General features: G+C 44.6%; 1 protein-coding gene across 1 annotated transcript in view; it reads right to left on the reverse strand.

The window, feature by feature from the left end:
- Positions 1-16,699, reverse strand: part of LOC142466165 (uncharacterized) — a 206,534-nt gene that overhangs the window by 20,021 nt on the left and 169,814 nt on the right. The window contains exons 75-81 of the mRNA XM_075570996.1: positions 15,711-15,857; positions 15,242-15,420; positions 14,782-14,962; positions 13,753-13,878; positions 13,091-13,219; positions 12,171-12,290; positions 9,483-9,722 (exon numbers count right to left, since the gene is read on the reverse strand). Of these exons, the coding sequence (XP_075427111.1) occupies positions 9,483-9,722; positions 12,171-12,290; positions 13,091-13,219; positions 13,753-13,878; positions 14,782-14,962; positions 15,242-15,420; positions 15,711-15,857 (1,122 nt within the window). The remainder of the gene's footprint in view (positions 1-9,482; positions 9,723-12,170; positions 12,291-13,090; positions 13,220-13,752; positions 13,879-14,781; positions 14,963-15,241; positions 15,421-15,710; positions 15,858-16,699) is intronic.

Raw genomic sequence — 16,699 nt, forward strand, 5'->3', positions numbered from 1 at the left:
GGTGGGACCTTTCAGACAATGTTTATGAAAGGTGCTATCCTGTAATAAGGTTCTGGCTGAGCAGTGACAATAACACATGATGCAGATGTTAGTAAGAAGAAGTATTGAAACGGTGTGGTGCCTTCAGCAGTAATGGAGTCCCACCTTGAAAGTCAAGTCAAAATATCAAGGGACAGCTGGGCACACTTAAATATAATATAGCAAAATCATAGCAGGCTAGTCATAATGCTATAATAAACATAGGGCCTTAATAAGTCATCCCCTGAAGCTGCAGATTGATCAACAGAAAACCCGTATTGACGTGAAGGTGAGTTTTAGGCAGATTGCACTGTGATCGGACTCTTTGAGGCTTATTGAGTTAGTCCGTTAGATCAGCTCAGCTCCAGTCCTCAGCTCATTCTTCATCAATGTAAATTGTGAACAACTTTATTTTATCCAAGGAGTTGGGGACAGTTAGTGGTGTTTATGCAGCGAGCCCGATCCATGTTCCTTATAGATTTTAATATAACTCCTTGTTATACGTGGACTCAAGTAGCTAAATGTATGCAATGTATCACTCACCGGGGAATAGAGGCCTAAAGTTCCTGCAGCTGATTGGGGGTCTCCTCTGCCTGTACAAGGAACAGAATCGGGGGTCGTCCACCTTATTGCAGCACCAGTCATAAGCCTGGAGCTCTGGATCTAGAAGGAGAAGACGGTTGTTATTGGCAGTAGCAGTGTGGGCGTAAGGGATCCAAAGTCACATTTGACAAGCCTGGAGTGTTGGATATGCCCACCTGGAAGGAATCCAAAACTGTAATAAAGCCAACACACACGGTTCTTTTTTGAGGTGGTTATGGGGTGGATATAACAACTGGCTTGCAGGTGGTTGAAAAGATGAAGAACATAAGGACATTTCTGAGAATATCAATATATAGTCCTCCTTTTAAACTGAAAATACATTTGCATTATTTGCTAATTATTGTCCCCCGTTCAGTTTTAGAGTGGCCTGAACGGTCAGAGAGGTTTGGATCCACGTTTTTTAAATGGACCCCCATTGTAAGAGGTGGTTGTAATGCCATACTGGTAGCTGGAATATGAAGAGCTTCCTAATAACCAGTGACTTGCTTACCAGGCACATTAGATGAGAATATCCAGGACCTCTCCTGATAACCTTCTGAAAACTGATTTCCCTGGTGGTAGAAACACCTTACGCCGGCACGAGACCTACTGGGAGATGTGCTGCGAAGCGTCCTGGTGACGCCAGACTGACCTGCAAATATAAGGAAACAATCTATCCAAAGACTGACAGATGTACAGAATTACTGGAACCAAAGAGAGTCTGGGATTAGAATTGTGTGATTTGCCATTAACTGACGCATTCGTACTATACAGCATTTCTCTTTTTGTACAGCAACAATGTATCACCTGCCTATTCTCCATGTCCGCTGAAGATAATATTACAGGAACCTTTTCCTACTGTACCTGCTTTGGTTGGTCGGTATCGGAAATCAGAGAGTCCCTGCCGGTACAGACAGGGACAGGACAGTAAGCCAGAGTTCCACTGCCAGGGGACAGGCTCAGCATTAAACCAGCTCAGGCACTTCTGGCGATTGTTATCGAGAGCCCCAGTGTTCAGTTTATATATCCACAGACCTCGCAAATCTGCAGATGGAGATGCAGTATAATAATGTACAGTAGGAATTGTTGTAGACGCAAATAATAAAGATACATAAAGCAGGAATATGGGACCAAGTGGAGCAAGTAACAAAGCAAATTTGCAGAGTTATAATAGAAGATGGATCAGCAGGAACAGGATGAAGTGAGAACATCACAGAGGGGAAAACGGCTAGAAGTCCTGAGAACTCAGAGCTTTGGTAACAAGCAATCAATAACAACTGAAAGTTTTTGGTCTCATCAGGATATTGACACAATCAAACTTGGCATGACACCATGTGTGATACCATCCTTATGTGGGAATTTATAGGCTAAGGGGTCTTTAAACTGTGAGAATGGTGGCTCTGGGTGGATATGCACATTTTTGCATGGAAACACATCAGCGTATTTATTAGACAAATATTGCATGTCCAAAGCCTACCCAAAAAAAACCGCATTTTACTTAGGGATTTTCCTGCTGTTCAAATCCATGCTGCAAAGAAATGTGGTATACAAATGTGGAGATCTGGCAAAATAAGATATTCCCCCATGCTGTATAATAATCTGAATTTGACAGGGGAATTCTCCCCCAGAGATTTCCCCTCTTCGGGCAGAAAAGGAGAGAGACAAGAACACAGATCAGGTCACGGTGGGAAAGTGCAGGCAAGTGAATGTTTTTTTGTTAAGCGGTCTTTCTGCATAGATCCTTTTTAATGAATGTAGCGAATACCCTGATTTTCAGGCACAAATTGCATTCCAGTTTTGCTGAGTTTGCTTGGCGGTTTGATGAGTTTGATGAGTTCGCTTGGCAGTGTATAATCTATGAAGTCTTCTAACGCAGCGGGCGATGAGTTTGCCCAGTTTTGCCATTTGAAGCATTGCATTTAATACATATTTCCCCAGTATATTTCACAGGAGAATAACCGCCATTATTTTGTGCCTCTGGCGGGGACTGTTACCCCAGCACCGAGCTCCTTCCCTCACAGTGAATAAGGAAGAGGAGTTTCGTACCTGAGTTATCTCCCACGTGGTTAGACGGGCGGTATTTCTCCAGAGTTGGTCTTTGCATTAATGCATCATTTTTATAAAACCCATCAGCGGCCCCACTGGAAGCAGAACAGAAAACATATTCCATAACAAAGGCGAGAAAACATGAATCCTGAGAGTCTTATCTCTCCCTTTCAGCTCAGGGTTATTTATTATTCATATCATGAAGTACAATAAAGGGACGTTTATCTACTACGGAATATAAATAAAGGTTAGCACTGAGTTTTCTCTACTTTTATTTCAGACTAAAGCTGTTGTGACGTAGAATATTTGGATATCATGTTACATTAAACTGTAAAGAGAAAGACATGAATAATATATGTTGGTTCCATGTTTACAGTTATTATTCCTGGAATCCAAGGCACAGTGAGGTCCCATTGAAGAAACCGCATATTCTCTTTTGAGATAATCAGAGGGGTGATCAGCGATGTTTTGGGGCGGATTTAGATCCACAGCGGATCGGCCGGATCCATTGATCCGCGGATTTCAGCGGATCAATCTCAAAAAGGGCGATTGGCATTTTGTGGATTCTTTATTATTATTTCCAATACACCCTGCAGATTCCGCAATCCGCAGACGGATTTTAAGAATCCGCTAACGGATCGCTGAATTTGCGGTTGGGATTTTACAAATCCATTAACTGATTGTATCCAATGGCGGATTTTGAAGAATCCACGTGGATTAAAATTGACCAAATCAGTTTGCAGATTTTACAACGCTATACGGATTTGGGGTGGGGGTAATACGAGGAAATCCGGGAAACGGATTGGTGGATTCACCCATCGCTAGTGCATCGATTCTCAATCGATTCTCAATACTGAATGCACGAGTATCTTACACTATAATATCATAATTAATATCCGTCTGAATCATTTACAGTTTCAGGACTTTGGACATAACCCAGCACCCCTTCCTTAGGGGGGTTTATGGTAGTGTGACAGGTGCATTCACTGAGATCACAGGGGTTTTACCTGGAGAGCCCGATTACTTCTAAATTAACAATCCAAGAGTTTATTAAAACCTATTGTCACCAGAGAATACGGGATTCAGGATTGATGAGATAAAAACGTTATTACACAATAGTTAAAGCCCCACAGGCCTCCTGCCCTCTGCCGGGCACATTCATTGGCGGGATAGAAGCAGTCGGGTTACCTGGAATAGCCGATGAGGACATTGGAGAAGCGATTGGACACGTTCCAGTTCATCCCGCCATCTTTATATAGCATCAAGATGTATGAAACGGTGCCATCTGTAGTCAGCACAGCCTGGTATGTGTTGGTCTAAACATGTAATTAGTGCAAAATGTTAATGAACAAATCTCAGCACAAGATGAACAGTTTGGAAGGGGACAGAATTTAAACACATTGCAGACCCTGCTCACAGCAAAGGGCTTAACAGACCTGCTTTACTCACCTGGTCATCATTGTTCTTAGCTGGGTACGCTGGAGCATTCACCCACGTAATCTTCAAGGTCCACTGAGCAGTGTATGAGGTCTTCATATAGTTCTGGATCATGGATTCCACTCTCTGAACCACAGCATTGTTCCCCGAACTGCTCCTGACATATTCCTATTGGTTCAAAATACGGACCATAAAACCTGTTGCCAATCACATAATATTTGGGGCAGAACTGTTCTACAAGCTAACCATCTTGGTTCCATGATGTTACATGCCCAGCCAATGATTTAGGTAGATTAGAGGAATGGTCATGAGTGTGATGACTACAATGTAATGCCAGAAGACGCTAAATAAACCAACCTGATAATACGTCGTCCCCACGTTTCTGGAGAAGTCGGCATCATCCCAAAACACAGCTATCATGGCCACGTTGTATTCTGCAGGGAATCCACTGGCTGGTGGGTTAGTGTAGGAGAAGATGTTGTTTTTGGAGACTGGGAAGATGATCTGCCCGTTGTCTGTGTACTAGAAGAAGACAACACAAGAGGTGCGGTTATTACATCCTGGCAGAAAGATAAGGACATGGAGGAAAGAGGGGATCCCTACTCCCGGAATTTGTACTCACATATAAAGAATTCCGCAGCTTGTTCCCAAAGGGGAATCCGATATCCGGTTGGAACAGCGGGGAGGTGAAATCTGTTTGTTTCAAAACAAAGGAGCTATCTCCGGCCATGTTCCCGTAATCAAAAAGTGAAACAGCTAAAACATGAAGAAAAGAAGGAAACATCAAACGTTTTACACAGAAAAGACACGATTTATCCTGGAGAAGGGATTTCATACAAATTGTATTTATCTCTTAATAGGTTTATACTCATTAATTGGACTACACTCTCTTTCCTGTAATTTGGAGGAGCAGCGTTTCTACAGATTTGTGTCTGATTCTACTCTCGGGGAGGTGTGTGCTGCATTATTTCCCATCACGTAAAACACCCTCCTGCAGTAAAGGGAGAGGGATGAATATAAGGTGGGATATTCCCCCACACAGGGTGTTGGAAGTGGGATACAAACGTACATACCGGGATGAGGGAGCGTCTCAGTGAGTAAACACACTGACTCTGATAACAACAACACTGAGAGTGAAGCAGGGGATGATTGTTCAATTCCCAGTGTCAGCTCCTTGTGACCTTGGGCAGTCACTTTATCTCCCTGTATGTCAGGCACCAAAAACATAGATTGTAAGCTCTGCGGGGCAGGGACTGTGTCTGTAATATTTCTATGTGCTGATTGTAAGCTCTGCGGGGCAGGGACTGTGTCTGTAATATTTCTATGTGCTGCGTACTGCGCGCTATACTGTAATTGTGACGCGCTTGGGTCCCATTGGGAGAAAAGTGCTATATGAAATAGTTATTATTACTATTATTATTATTACTACATATCTACATATTGTTACATAACTACATACTGTTACATTCTGTTACATACCTTCATATTATTGTCTATCAGAATATTAAACTCCCTCGTTTCTCTACCCGGTTCCTTTTTTCCATGTTTCAGTTCTAACATGGTCACTCACATACTTCACGTTTCTAAAACCCTCAGCCCAAAAATACACAAGACGCTGGTGCAAAGGGTTCTGGGTATGCACTTGTAGAGTTGCATGTGAATAAATAAAGATTGACCAGCCAGAGATTTATATGGAAACAAACAATCTTATCAAAGTCTGGAGGAATATTATTACGTTATATATTAGAAGTGTGGGGGTGTATTCTTTTGAACAAATAAATAAATCCCCATACTTTAGGTGACCTGTGGGTGAGAACTTCACTATCACATGTTTTGTCATTTCTTCCTGCCCATACCGTGCTTACCTCCTGTCACACTCCCGCTTGTGCTAGACGCTGTAGTGGCTGTTGTTGTAGAGGTTGTTGTATTTCTCGTTGTTGCTGTTGATATTGTGGCTGTAGGATTCGTTTCCCCAGATGTTAACGCTGTGGGGTTAGCTGCAGGGGTGCTGTGGAATGTTGTGTTTGGGGCTATACTGGTCCCATGATTGTTAGATGCTGCAGAAGAGACACTGCTAGTATTTGTTATAGTAGTACTCTGCATTGTTGTATTTAAAGTTACCTTACTGTCCAATGCAGGTGAAGTGACACTGCTGTTCCTAGGAGTTGATGTATTGGTTACAGGTGCTGGGGTTTTGATCAATGTCTGGTTTCCAGATGTTGCAGATGTTGAGTTACCCTCAGTCGTGCCTGATGTTACAGATGTGACACCGCTGACTATAGGAGATGTCGTGTTTGTTACAGATGCCGGATTGGTAACAGTAGTCTGGTATCCAGATGTTCCAGATGTGGAGTTACCGCCACTCGTGCTAGGCATTGTTACATTAGGATGTATAGTGTTAGATGCTACAGAAGGGACACTGCTAGTATTTGTTACAGATGCTGGAGTGGTCACAATTGTCTGGTTTCCAGATGTTACAGATGTGAAGTTACCTGCCATCGTGCTCTGAATTGTTGTATTTATGGTAACCTGACTGTCCAATCCTGGAGAAGTGATACTGCTGACTGTAGGGATCGATACATTAGTTCCAAATGCTGGAGTAGTTATAATTGTCTGGGTTCCAGATGTAACAAATGTGGAGTTACCTTTAGTCATGCTCTCGTTTGTTATATTTACAGTTACTTGATTGTCTAATACAGACGTGACACCGCTGACTGCAGGAGTTGTTGTGTTTGTTACAGATGCCTGAGTAGTCAGGTTTCCTGATGTTACAGATGTCGGAGTAGTCAGGTTTCCTGATGTTACAGATGTCGGAGTAGTCAGGTTTCCTGATGTTACAGATGTCAGAGTAGTGAGGTTTCCTGATGTTACAGATGTGGCATTGTCTGCAGGTGTGCTCAGGATTGTTGTATTGGGGGCTATACTGGTTACTTGACTGTGCGATGCTAAAGAGGTAATGCTGCTGGCTGTGGATGCTGATGCGTTGGTTTCAGGTGCTGTAGATCTTGTGCTGGTTTGGTTCCCAGATGTTACAGATGTGGTGTTAGTGTCCACCCCCTGGCTTGTTGCTGTGTCCGGCCTGGTTGAATATCCTGTGATGGTTCCATTTGTCACAGGGGGTGTGGGAGTGACAGTGTATGTCGCTGTGTCATTTCCAGCTGTTACTGTCGAAGTTGTCTGGGGGACACTTGTACTTGTAGCATTTTCTGCAACTTGAAAAACAAAAAATACAAAAATTCAATACATGTATTTATCTAAATGTTAAAATTACAAGAGAGCTCACAGACTGGTTAAAAAAAATTATTCCTCCTTTTTATGGGTTTTAGGATATTAATGTTTGGAATACAGAGGCAGGTTCCAAATGACGCATTCCTCCCAAGCTCGAAGGAGTACTCAGCTTGGAACAACAACCCAATGGTGGCGGGCCTGGTATACTGTGGCCGTTTGATATTCTGCAGGTGACGTCACCAGCCTGCCAATGCAAGCGAGTACTGTGCACTTGTGACGCAAATTACAGAATATCGGAGCAAGTGGAGACACGCGGAGAAAGATATTAACACTTTGAATGCTGGCATTTTCTGCTGTTACCTGCTGGAACACTAGTCCGTGTGTTTGCGGTGCTCGCTTGCAGTGGCCGGCTGGTGATTGATTCGCTCCTGCACATTACCTTCTACAATCCAGCTTCACCTGCCACTTCTCACCTTTACATCCAGCGTTCTGGTCCCAGGTGTCCCAGATGACGACTCCATCGGGTGTGACCCTGAGCATTTTTCTCTCAATGCTTTTATCTTCCCTTCCCTTGTGAGTGCATCTCGTACCTCTCCTTTTAACCAATTTATTCGATCATTTTTATACGGCCATGCACTATGGCGCATATTTGGAGACCCTGTGCTTTCTCTGTATTATTTGATTACTTTTTAATTTCTTTACTAATAAAGATTGTAAGCTCTTCGGGACAGAAATTAATTGTGAGCAGTGTTATTACGTTGATTATGGAGCTATGATATAATGTAATAGTAGCCTGTTTGATAGTGAAAAAATATTGGGGAAAGCTTCAATCGAAACACCCAATGTTGTGCTGTGTGATTGCTGTACCAGAATATTAATAACATCCTGTAGAGAGAGAGCGTCTCCACAAACCTCTGCAGCTGCCATTCACTCTGCTGAAGCCTGTGCTGCAATCACATCTAAAGCTTCCCACAGTATTCCTACATTCTTCTCCCGCAGCTGTGCAGTGCAGTGTAGAATTATTACATTCATCAGCATCTGCAACAAAATACATCCAGACGCTTGGTGAGTTTCTCATGCAATGGAAATGGGGACATAGAACAGCACACACGTCTAGGTCATGGATACTAGATGTTCACAGAGCTCCAGTTTCCATCAACCTAAATGTATAAGGTCCAGACCAGGGGTGCTCAACTCTAGTCCTCAAGCCCCCAACCCCATTTCCCAAAGGATTGCCTTAAAACTTGACCGGTTGTGGGGCTTGAGGTCTGGAGTTGAGCACTCCTGGCCCAGACAATCAGGCACATTGCGGCTCCCTCCTTCCTGCCGAGCTGTGAGAGCAGATGATAAATAAGCATTGAACCATATTTGGGTTCCAGCTAGAGTAGATTTGCAGTTCGCATTCAGACCAGAGTTCACCCAGATCTTTCTTCATCCGTCAATGTAAAAGCTGCAACCTGCCATGTTGCTGTAGCAATGCGGTTAGTAGGACAGCCGTAGCTTACTGCCCACTACTTGTGCACATCTTGTCAATAGGCAAAGTGTTAATAGGCATTCAACCCTCTCACTGCCAGAGCAACTTGCAACACATTGGCAGTGAAGGGGTCAACCATTGTACATACCTACACAAGAGCCATTCACAGGTTCAAACCCAGCCTTGCACGGACACTGGTAGCTGCCATTTGTGTTCTGACAGTAAAGGAAGACGAATTTACCATTAGCTGATATCGTTCATTGGTTCCTTTTATCAATGTATGCCTTGTAGATCTTTTATGTTCTGTCACGTATGTATTATTTAATATAATGTGCAAGGCTGTATTTGCAGTACATACAGGTGTATAGAGTAGTGAAGACCCCGCGTCTGACACAGAGAAGATCTCCACTGCTATATTCTGATAATAAAGCATTACAGACTTTTCTGGCATATTCATAAAGCAAAAGCATAGAATGTGCTGCCGCTCTCCAAGTGTATAAAGAATAACTTATATTCATAAAGCATCATTTTCTAATCTCCTATGTGGTTGTTGCAGAAATGTTATATTTCTCACTTTACATTAGCGTTGTGTTTGAGTCCAGTGTTGGATACACACATCACAACATAAGTGGTATAATACTCTATGGGAGCAGGTTTCTATATGTGACAAGATATAGCCCCCTGTAACAAAACTTACCTTCACAGTGCACCCCCTCCCCGGAGTACCCGCTCCTGCACGTGCAGCTGAAGGACCCAGCAGTGTTGTTGCAGTCTGCCCACTTGCTACAGTTGTCCAGGCCCCTGGAACACTCATCAATGTCTGTGCAGTTCTCCCTCTCATAGCCCAAGTCACAGACACAGCTGTAGGAGCCGAGTGTGTTTGCACACGTGGAATGCAACGGACAGGAGGTCGCATTTCCCTCACATTCATCAATATCTGCAAAGTCAAAGCGCCAGTTTGAATGAGTAGACAGTGAGCACCAGTGTTTACAATGGCCAGGAATGGATAACATGTCAGAATGAGGCTATACACAGACTGGCAGGTGCCTGTAATAACAAGATAAGGGGAGGGACCTCGGGGCCTTTAAAAGTATGATTCGCTAACGGATAGAACTACAAAAACTATGGCGCCAATTGGAGCATCCTGATCATTGACACGTTTATTATGAGAAGATGAGAATACAGTATACAGGCCCTCACTATACAGCCCCAGCCCCTGGGGAATGAGAATACAGTATACAGACCCTCACTATACAGACCCAGCCACTGGGGAATGAGAATACAGTATACAGGCACTCACTATACAGACCCAGCCACTGGGGAATGAGAATACAGTATACAGGCACTCACTATACAGACCCAGCCACAGGGGAATGAGAATACAGTATATAGGCCCTCACTACACAGACCCAGCCACTGGGGAATGAGAAGGACATGTATATATGTTACTGTATTCAGCTTCCAAAGTACCTGATAGATCACTGTCTCTGGGGATGAGGGGATTAACTCTGAAGGTAACAATATTGAAATGATCCCAATTATATAATATTTTCAATACAAATCTGACTATGTAACCGAGTCCTGCTCCTATTTCCAGTTCACTTGGTGGTTTTCCTCTCTCGATTTGGGTCAGGACATAGAATTTGATGTGGGATTAAACCAGCTGCTGTTTTCTGACATTTATCTGCTCTATTGATGCTCAGAGCTGCAGACCGCACACCCTTTCTTCCTGTCCAGACTGGGCGATCTATATGTTACCTCCTTATCTGCCAGTGGGATCACTACACATTGTTTGTCATGTTATAGATATACTGCTTTGCAATATGTTGTAGGCCTGTGTAGCAGAGACTTGACCAAGGCTCTGACCGGTGAAGTGGGAGACAGGAGTTGGGTTTTAATCCCACTACCAGCTACTTATGGCACAGAGAACATTACCAATCTCCCTGTGGCTGGTGAATCCAAATTAGATTGCAAGCTCTTTAGGGCAGGGACCAGATGTTCCTGTGTACATCTGACTGTTTATTGAGTCTGTGTGTCAGGCACTGAGGGATATAAATCCTGCATTACAGCTTCACTGCTTCTGCGTACTTCTGGCATCCACAGGGCTAAAAACCTGTTTGCAACCAGTTTATTGGACACACCCCTGAGCTCCCTCTAAAGCTTGCTGTCTCCTCCTTCCTGCTTTCCAGATCAATATGGTTCAGCCATCTTGTTCCAGCCATCTTGTCCCTGCCTTGTTGCTAACCTGTGTGACTTGCAGCATGCCCTGACCTGCGCTTGCTCTGACGGCCCTCCTACCTGCAGCCTGCACTGACGGCTGCATGTCCTAATCTCGCTGGGAGCTTGCTCGCTATACCAGCTACCATCTGTTTATTCCAAGTGCCCTCAGGTTTTGTAAGTGTGAGTTTTAGGCAAGCATGAGATAGAACACAGAAGGAGTATAACATCGCATTGATAATAGCGTATACACCTGTTACAATATTTGGGCTTGTCCAGTGCAGTAGATGGAAAGCAGTATTGCTCCCTGGGACATTCTGGAGGTTTAGTTACTGTCCCATCTGCAGGGTCTTCTCTATGTTGAATGAGGAGATTGCTAGGCTGGAGGCTAAAATAGACAGGTATTGTGTATCCTCTTGCCCCACACCGAGCCCACCTGCGCTGCGTCAGAGGCCTCCAGGAGGAGGATGGTATTAGGCAGGTCCCGCAATCTGTGCCACTGCACAACCCCTAGGCTGCCCTCACCGGTACAGATGGGCACATTTATTTTGCAGATTTGTTCGGTTCCTTTGGTCTGCAGATTTCCACTGATCAATCTCAAAAAGGGAGATTCGCCTTTTCCGTCATTTTTTTTATCATTGACAATCCGCGCATCCGAAGATTGGATTCTTAAAATCCAGCGGATTGCGGAATCCACGGATTGGTGAAATCTACCAGCGCATTGTATCCAATGGCGGTTTTTGATTAATCCGCATGGATTGAAATTTGCACAATTTTACCCCGTGGACCGGATTTTGAATGGAAAGCTCGGGAAATTCCGCAAAACGAATTTTGACAGTTTCGCTCGTCTCAAGTAGCCGGGTAGAACTGCACCACAGAGGCAACAACTGGACAGATCCGTTGCCTAACATGCCCTGTCACCCGGTGTGTAACACTAACACACTCAGTATCAGGTCTATATTAAAATAAAGCATAAATTTTCTAGCAGATTTTTAAATAAAATCTCAGGTTTTCAGAAGTTTGCAGTGCTGACATCTTCCCTTTAAACTGCCCCGGTGCTGTTTGTATTATGTCTCCTAATAAAGCTGTGTATTATTTGCACCTTGCCTGGCCCACCATAGTGTGACACACCTACCTCTGCTTGGCTTTACCAGTGGCTGTATCTCACCTGTGCAGTTGGCTCCACTGTATCCGGACAGGCAGTCGCATGTGAAGTTGCCGTTGGTGTTGATACAGATGGATTGGGTGGGACAGACTGTTGAGTTAGAGTCTGCACACTCATTGATATCTGCAAACAGAGATGGATCCTCAGTCACTGTGATGTTAGGAGCTTCCTCTGACCTGGCACTCAGGGACTACTTACATTTAATGTCACAGTACATTGGGCCTGTTTGTACGTACTGTAATAATGAAGGCAGCCCTTGAGTTGTGGTTGGATTATCTCTGTGATACTACATTTTGAAAGCACATGTTTTGCTCGTGTGATGTCTTAGCCAGACTTTCCATGTTATCCAATGTGATGCTTTAACTTCTAATGGGATTTGTTTTCATGTGCGTGTTTTTGGGGAGTATATACCATGGCTGCTGGTTTCACACGCAGGATTTAGAAATAGTACTTTGTTACCTTCCGACTCTATGTATTCTTATCATTTCGAAGTAGAAAGTGTAAACAAGTGTAAAATAAGAGCACTGAATATTTTTAACCATTTTATGAACTTCTGTTTTATTTTTTATTCTGCAGCAACCTGATCACTGCAGCATGAATTCACTGTAGCATTTCCCCCCCCCCCCCCACCCCCTCAGTTATGAATGGGCCGTGCACTAAAGCAGTGTGTACTGTATGTATTCTGTGATATTTGTTTGACTTTCAGAACTAAACTTAGAAAGGTCTATATACAGATTAATAACGAATAGATGTTTAACTGCTTCTCCAATCGATGTTTCTAGGTTCAATTGCACCATTAGAGTTACGATTCCTGACAGCACGTGTATTGTACTTCTCATGGTTCTACACCCTGGTATGTTTTCTGATGCCAGGAGAGAGCTGAGCCCTGAAGGACACATAGAGCTGGTATACACAGTACTCACCAACGCACAGCCGGGAGGCGACTCCTGTATACCCAGCTTTACATTGACACGTGTAGTTCCCAGGCACATTGGTACAGTGGGCGTTCTCAGCACACGGAGAGGTGGAATTCACTGCACATTCATCAATGTCTGATGGGAAGAGGACAGAATGCAGATTTCCAACACTGCACAAAGGGACAAACAGTACAGAGATCCCACATCTACTGTATCATAAATCAGAAGCACACTCGTTCCTGTCCGCAATGTGTGACACTGCGCAATTAGGTAATCCAGAGCAGACAGGAAACGCCATGAGTCACCAGCATGTCTGAGATGCAGCAGCATAAACTAGTGCTAAGTATGACTGTGTACTTTCTACTATCAAAAGTGAGAGATAAAAAGAAAATGTTAAAATAGCTCCTGCCTTTACACCTGGCCACCTCTAATGACCTCTAATGACCTCTAAGATCAGGTAGCTATTGGGGGGAAGTCAGAGCAGTCTGTGTATTGGGACACTTTCAGGCTGGAAGGTGAGAGATGCACACACAGTAGTGCTGCTGCTGCTGCTGCTGCTGCTGCTGCTGCTGCTGCTGCTGCTGCTGCTGCCGCTGCTGCTGCTGCTGCTGCATGGATGTGATTGAGCAGGAAGGGGAGCTGCGTAGAGAATAGATAATGACAGTTACCGTCACACTTGGAGTGGTTGAATTCATTCACTTTGTATCCAGCGTCACAGCTGCAGTTGTATCCGTCACGAATATCGGTGCAAATTTGTTCACAACTTGACGTGTTGAGATAACACTCGTTTATATCTGGATAAAAAACACTTATTTTAAACTATAGTAGGAACAATTACTTGAAGCATGCAGTAAATAAAGACTTTCAGAAAGGTCTCCTGTGAACATTACATGAACATGCTCTGCACACGGTCACCCCTCTGTGTGTGAAAGAGTTAATGCCGGAGTACTAAAGATTAGTAGCAGTGTGAGTACTCCAGGCCTCCTTTGGGCCACCCAGAGAGCTGGGAACCCCTGGGACGTATGGATTCCAAGGGAATATCCAGGCTCCAAGGGGCTCTTATTGGTAGGCACGGACATGTACGACACCGTGTGAAACTCCCAGATGATTCGAGTACAAAGATACAAAGCAGCACCCAGTAATTCTGTTACTTAGGGAACCTGATGATAACATTGCTTTTTCAGCACCCTTGTCGTGACTTCTGTAATATTGAATCATTTACAGATCACCTTAAGGGGCAACATATTACTTTTTTACCTAACTCGTTCAATGCTGCAGACAGGGCCGCTTTATACATTAGGCCGACTAGACTCAGAGCCCGGGGCCTACGAACCTTTTAGGGCCTACAAAATTTCACTTGAAAAAATACCCAAACAAAAAAATCACAAAATAAGAGAAAACAGCTAATTTTAATTTAAAATGCCTTCGAAGTATCGATACCTTTAAATATTGAAACAAAAGTATCAATGCCACATATCGCCAGTATCGAAAGAAACAAGCAAACGATGAAATTAGCATAAAAAGGAGTAAAAATATCAGAAACACAGGCTTCTAGAAATAAAAGTGCCCAGGGCCTACGAAGGCCTTAAAACGGCCCTGGCGAAAGAGACCCTCACTGCAATATAATGTACTCATTCATATAGTGATAAGGGAATACATTGTGCCACAGAAAGAGAGGAAGGGATATTTGGCCTTACCAGCACACTTTATTCCGTCTCCACTCAGGCCAGAAGGACAGGGCCCACATTCAAACCCTTCCCCCGGGGCTTTTATATCCCTGCAGCTGCTGGTATTATAACATTTATTTTCCAAGCAGCCGTCCAGATCCTCTTCACAGAACATTCCTGTCCATGCAGCAGAGCAGTTACAGCCTGCAACCTGCAGAGAAAGGACCAACGCACAGAGAATCAGCCACAAACTACACATTCAGGGACTAGTGATACAAATAAACCCATGCAGTTTCTGTCCTTGCCCCAATTTCAATATAAAATCAGAGGATTACTGTAAATTACATCATTTCTGTGCGTGACAAACCTGAGTTATCAGGGTCTGTGACCTTTTCTGAACAAGGAATTCTGACATTAGCTAATCTCACCTGATTTGCAATGAGTGTTACACTGGTGAAAATACCCACTGCCACTTAATGTGTCCACTTACCCTGAAATTTGTGCTGTTCTCCACACTCGTCGTCTTGTTATAGAGGCAGCTGCCATTGTTGGTGCAGTTACACAGGACCAGGGTGAGAACTATTTCAGAAGCTGCTTTGGAGTCATTTGCTTGGATGATGGCGATAATTGGTGCCGAGCTGGTCGGATTCCACACCAGGGCTCCACTTTCTGTATAACCACAAAACAGAGACCAGGCTATGGAATAATGACTGAAACGGTGCTGAGATGACACAGTATGGACCTCTAACGTGAAGCTAAACAGCTCCTGCAGGTAGCTCAACATAGAGATGGAAACAGAAGGACGGTGTGTACTGGGGACTGTGTTTCAGTGTTATAGGATCTCATATAATCTCTATTACATTTCAATTTGTACATATGTCTGTTAGAGGAGATAAGCAGGAGAGGATTCCTCTGTATTCTGAGTGCACATTGGATACTTATGTTAATAATATTCTTACCTGTTATATTTATATCACTGGAGTTTGTCTGCAGAGAGAACACCACGGTGTCATTATTCTGGTCCGTGGCTGTGTAATACACTGTCACAGGTGTGTTCAGCGCTGTGCTTAGAGTGGACGGGCCGGTTATATTGGGAGGAAAGTTATCTGGAGAAGGAAACATTGCAGAAGAAAAGGTTTGGTAACGATTCTTTAATCAGCTACTTCTAATAATTGGCAATATATTAATCTGCAGCACAGAACCTCCCCATCTCCCTGCTGCACAGAACCTCCCCTACTCCCTGCAACACAGAACCTCCCCTACTCCCTGCAACACAGAACCTCCCCTACTCCCTGCAACACAGAACCTCCCCTACTCCCTGCAACACAGACCCTCCCCTACTCCCTGCAGCACAGAACCTCCCCATCTCCCTGCTGCACAGAACCTCCCCTACTCCCTGCAACACAGAACCTCCCCTACTCCCTGCAGCACAGAACCTCCCCTACTCCCTGCAACACAGACCCTCACCTACTCCCTGCAGCACAGAATCTCCCCCACTCCCTGCAGCACAGAACCTCCCCCACTCCCAGCAGCACAGAACATCCCCCACTCCCAGCAACACAGAACCTCCCCTACTCCGTGCAGCACAGAACCTCCCCTACTCCCTTCAACACAGAACCTCCCCCACTCCCTGCAGCACAGAACCTCCCCCACTCCCTGCAGCACAGAACCTCCCCTACTCCCTGCAGCACAGAGCCTCCCCCACTCCCTGCAGCACAGAACCTCCCCCACTCCCTGCAACACAGAACCTCCCCCACTCCCTGCAGCACAGAACCTCCCCCACTCCCTGCAACACAGACCCTCCCCTACTCCCTGCAGCACAGAGCCTCCCCTACTCCCTGCAGCACAGAACATCCCCCACTCCCTGCAGCGCAGAACCTCCTCTACTTCCTGCAACGCAGACCCTCCCCTACTCCCTGCAGCACAGAACCTCCCCTACTCCCTGCAG

This window comes from Ascaphus truei, chromosome 14, assembly GCF_040206685.1.
Source record: "Ascaphus truei isolate aAscTru1 chromosome 14, aAscTru1.hap1, whole genome shotgun sequence".
NCBI lineage: Eukaryota > Metazoa > Chordata > Amphibia > Anura > Ascaphidae > Ascaphus > Ascaphus truei.